The sequence below is a fragment of the Uranotaenia lowii genome, chromosome 1 (assembly GCF_029784155.1).
Source record: "Uranotaenia lowii strain MFRU-FL chromosome 1, ASM2978415v1, whole genome shotgun sequence".
Taxonomy (NCBI): Eukaryota; Metazoa; Arthropoda; class Insecta; order Diptera; family Culicidae; genus Uranotaenia; species Uranotaenia lowii.
In genome coordinates this window covers 152,062,317-152,066,272 of record NC_073691.1, presented here as the reverse complement: position 1 = coordinate 152,066,272, position 3,956 = coordinate 152,062,317, and the positions used below count along the sequence as shown (strand labels likewise).

The window sequence follows — 3,956 nt, the reverse complement described above, 5'->3', positions numbered from 1 at the left end:
GTTTTGCCAGCCAATCTTCAGCTGCGATGTCTAGTCGCTTTTTACTTTTTAATTTTACTTGTAATGCACATTTACAATTAAATCTGGGAGAGAACAAACAATGGTTAGACACATTTACGACGCATTTGTGATTATTTTATACCTAACGACTCGTGGGATGTCTGTAAAAAACTACGTTTATGGCTTTCAAATGGTTTTGACCGGTTTTCTGATGAAGCTAAAGAATTTGAAACAATATTAAAACTGACTGAATTAATCAACTACTCTGATACAGTGCCAACGGTTTCCGTTTGGCGCTCATACGTTTCTTTATCTTGATCAAATTAAAATTCAATATATATTTATACGGTTTTAGACCTTCCGATTAAGTACTAGTACGATTAATAGAGTAAATCCAATAGATTTGCGTCTTTTTTAAAGTGCAAGAATAACTCTCAGTGGTCCGTGACAGTGAAAAAAGCTTTACTGTTATTCAACTGTTAGTATTTAGTTTATTTTACGCAATATATTGCCATATAATTTCCGCTGTTTGTTGGTTTTAGTTTACTTTGAAATAGAATATTATTAATTTTGCTCGTATTTGAAATTGCACAATTTACTTCTTCACTGTGTTTGAACAAGTATGAAACGAAGCGCAATGAAGCTTACCAATTTGAAGAGAAGTTTAGACGGAATAGGAAACTTGAATCAAACAACAACCAAATGCACGGCATTAGTATATTAATTAAAAACAATTCTTACAATCTTTTTACTCAAACATTTAGTTTTAAATCTTTCAAGAATTTTGACAGATCCTTATAAACTAGACTTTTATAGCTTTCCACCTGATGTATTCATTTGTTTTCTGTTAGTATAACGGTCTAATCGGACGAAAAAATCTGTATCGAACAACATAGAAACAACTAAAAAAATACAACATTTGTGTTCTGCTTACTCTTATCAGTTTGCAACAATCATCTGCATTGTTTGCAGTGATATTAATTTACTGATTCATTATTTTACTTTAGTTAATAAATAAGATCTTTTTTTACTTCGCTAGCAATTAAAAGTGATTTGTTAAATTGTTTTATCTGATTTTCTTCCTTCATGCTTTATCGCTTTTGTATCTAGTGTTATTTTCGGTTGTTTTCTCTTTTGTTTTCGGGTATGTATATGTAAGTGTGTGTGTGTGTGTATCTCAGCTTGTAGTGTAAGTCTGCGGTTGTGTATGTTTTCTTGTTTTCTTTAAAATATTTAATAATTTAGTGAAACTATTTAGATGTTAACGCTATGCGCACTTTACTTGCTTAGACATCGACCACCATCTTTTTGTGAATATCGGTGTTGCCGACTACGTTGCAAAATTCGTCAAACGAGATTCGCCCGTCTTCATCCTTGTCGGCGAACACAATTGTTTTGTCGACGATTTGCTGCAGCTGGGTGTCCTTCAGATTGTTACCGACCATCATTTTTAGCACCTACAATTGGAAGACATTATTTGGACTGTGAATTTAATTCAATTTATTTCACTGCCTCCATCTTCCCCGTGAGATTAAACAAAAACAATGACAAACATGGAAAACGACTGTTGCTTCTGTATTAATTTATTTTTAGCTCACACCTGCTCACACTATGATTTCTCCCCAGAACGCCAGCGCTCATCACGTGTGCGTGCGCGGAAGAGGAGATTCATTCGAAAGCAACAAATAACTATAGTAGGAGGTATTTATCATTCCACACACTTCCTACGTTCGGATCTATTCCCGAACTGAGTGTTAACATTAATGTTAAAGCCAACTGCGGGGCCTAATTTATTTCTTCGATGCATTATTTGCAAAAAGGTATCTTCTCATCTGTCGTGCAATTATTCACAATATTTTGTCTGGGTAGGGTACAGTGGGACAGAAACATGTATCGACCAGAAACATGTGTCGATTTAAATGTATAAAATTTGGTTTTTAACCAACAAAAGACGATAGAGTACTGATAATTATTGTTAAAGCGATTAATTTCGTGTTTAATTTTCGATTCTTTTTTAATTTTGACCGAGCAAAGCAGATGATAATGCAAGTGATTTCTGTAATTGCCTAAAAATGCGAAAAGCGATGCCTAAAAAATCAATTTATGAACCCTCAGTAAAGCTTTCGTTAATTAAACAAAAAAAAATCCAAAACGCTAATAAGATAAAGGGCGCTAACCTGGAAAAGTTCTCCATTCGAGATGTAGCCATCGTTGTCCATGTCGTATATTCGGAAGGCGAACTTAAGCTTGGACAGTTTATCACCCTTAACGCTGAACTGCGATACACCCTGAATAAACTCCTTGAAGTCAACCTCGCCGTTGCCGTCTGCGTCGAATATGTCGATCACACGCTGCACAAGGGGGTTTTGCTGCAGTTCTGGGAGTGACATGAACTCATCGATGCTGAGGGCGCCAGAGTTGTCCAGATCCAGCTTCTTGAATCTCTTTCCCAGGCGTCGGATTTCGTCGGCATCAACTGTGAGGGGTTACAAGTGATTTTAAATTACTTTTATTTTTTACTGACCAATTGAATAGACTGGATTTCTTTTTTAAAAAGATTGTTGTGTACGTGCAAAACAAGAAATCGTTTAAAAAAGGGCAAAATTCATCGCTCATTTCGAGTAGAGTGGCCAATTTGGACTGTAAATCGATCATTTCCAACAAGGCAAGGTAAACTTGGTAAGTTGGCTATAAGAAAAAATGATCAGAACATCTTTTCATTCTTTTCTCAATGTCAACTTCCTCCATATTTTTTCCAAATAAATCTGCATAGTCCGCAGGCGGAATATTTCTGAAGAAAACAGTTGATAAGTGGAACAAGTTTAAACGAAAATGAAGATATTTTTCATTCATAGAGTAACCGTTTGGGCTAATAGCCTCCGGAACCGATTACCGAGCGTGTCCGATTAAAAAGCGTCAGATTAACAAGCGAATACTATAACGTTCTAATTTGGCTGAGTACAAGGTAGGTATTCAAAAGGAAAAAAATCCCATTTCTCTCGAGTTCTTGATTTCGGCTTTTGACTGAGCACGATGAGTTTTAAAATTATCTGGCGTGGTAAGATAATTTCTTAATTTGAAAATCGGCATTTACTATCGTGCTTTCAAACTGTACTGTTAACCAACTTTAACTATTATTTGGAATCAGAGAATAATTCGAAATTGTTTTTAGGATTTTGAACGAATGAAGAAATAAATTTGTTGGGCCACAGATTCAAGTTAAAAAACATTCTATTTTCAAGGGAGTTTAACAATCAGGGTCATTCTTCCCTTAAAAAATTGGCTAACTTAATATGACGAGTTTAATTTCAGTTGCTGTAAGAAAAATTAATTTTCATTGATGGTTCTTTAAATGTTTTCCATACTTGTCTATTTAATCACGATATAATAGTTTCATGTAATCATGATTTATAACATCTTCAAACAGTGTTATAATAAAAAAAAGTTGAAGCTAATAAAATAATTTTCAATTTAGTTATTATTATTGTTATTATTTTTATTAAAGACATTTTACCATTTACATGGCATTCGTGTCTGTTACTATAACAACAAAAACATCTACAGCTTATCCGTCAGATTACAGAGTTTTATGAATTTTACAACGTTGGTTTCTTTGCTTGTACAATTCGATAAAATATCATAGATTGAACCTTCCATATCACAGGCTCGTCGGGCTTGATCAAATCCTCTACAATCAACCAGAATATGTTGGACAGTTATTCTTACTCCACAAAAAGAGCATTCAGGAGGTATAGATCGTTCCAAGAGAAAGCTGTGTGTTAAACGAGTATGTCCGATACGCAACCTAGTTAACATTTAGTTATGAATCGAGCAAAACAAAAAGAACGAATCGTTTCAAGATAAAAAAAAAATCATTACCCTGACAGAAGACAAGAAAAAAATATCTATGGAACGAATGCTGCGCAGAACGTGCCCTCACTTTGCTGACATTCATT

At 34.4% G+C, this 3,956-nt stretch overlaps 1 protein-coding gene across 1 annotated transcript; it reads right to left on the bottom strand.

The window, feature by feature from the left end:
• Positions 1-1,253: 1,253 nt before the first annotated feature.
• Positions 1,254-2,483, bottom strand: LOC129738033 (calcineurin subunit B type 2; the record flags this gene model as incomplete). Its single annotated transcript, XM_055729206.1, has 2 exons — positions 1,254-1,457; positions 2,178-2,483. Coding segments are annotated over 2 exons (477 nt in total), but the record flags the coding sequence as incomplete, so codon positions are not given.
• Positions 2,484-3,956: the final 1,473 nt, after the last annotated feature.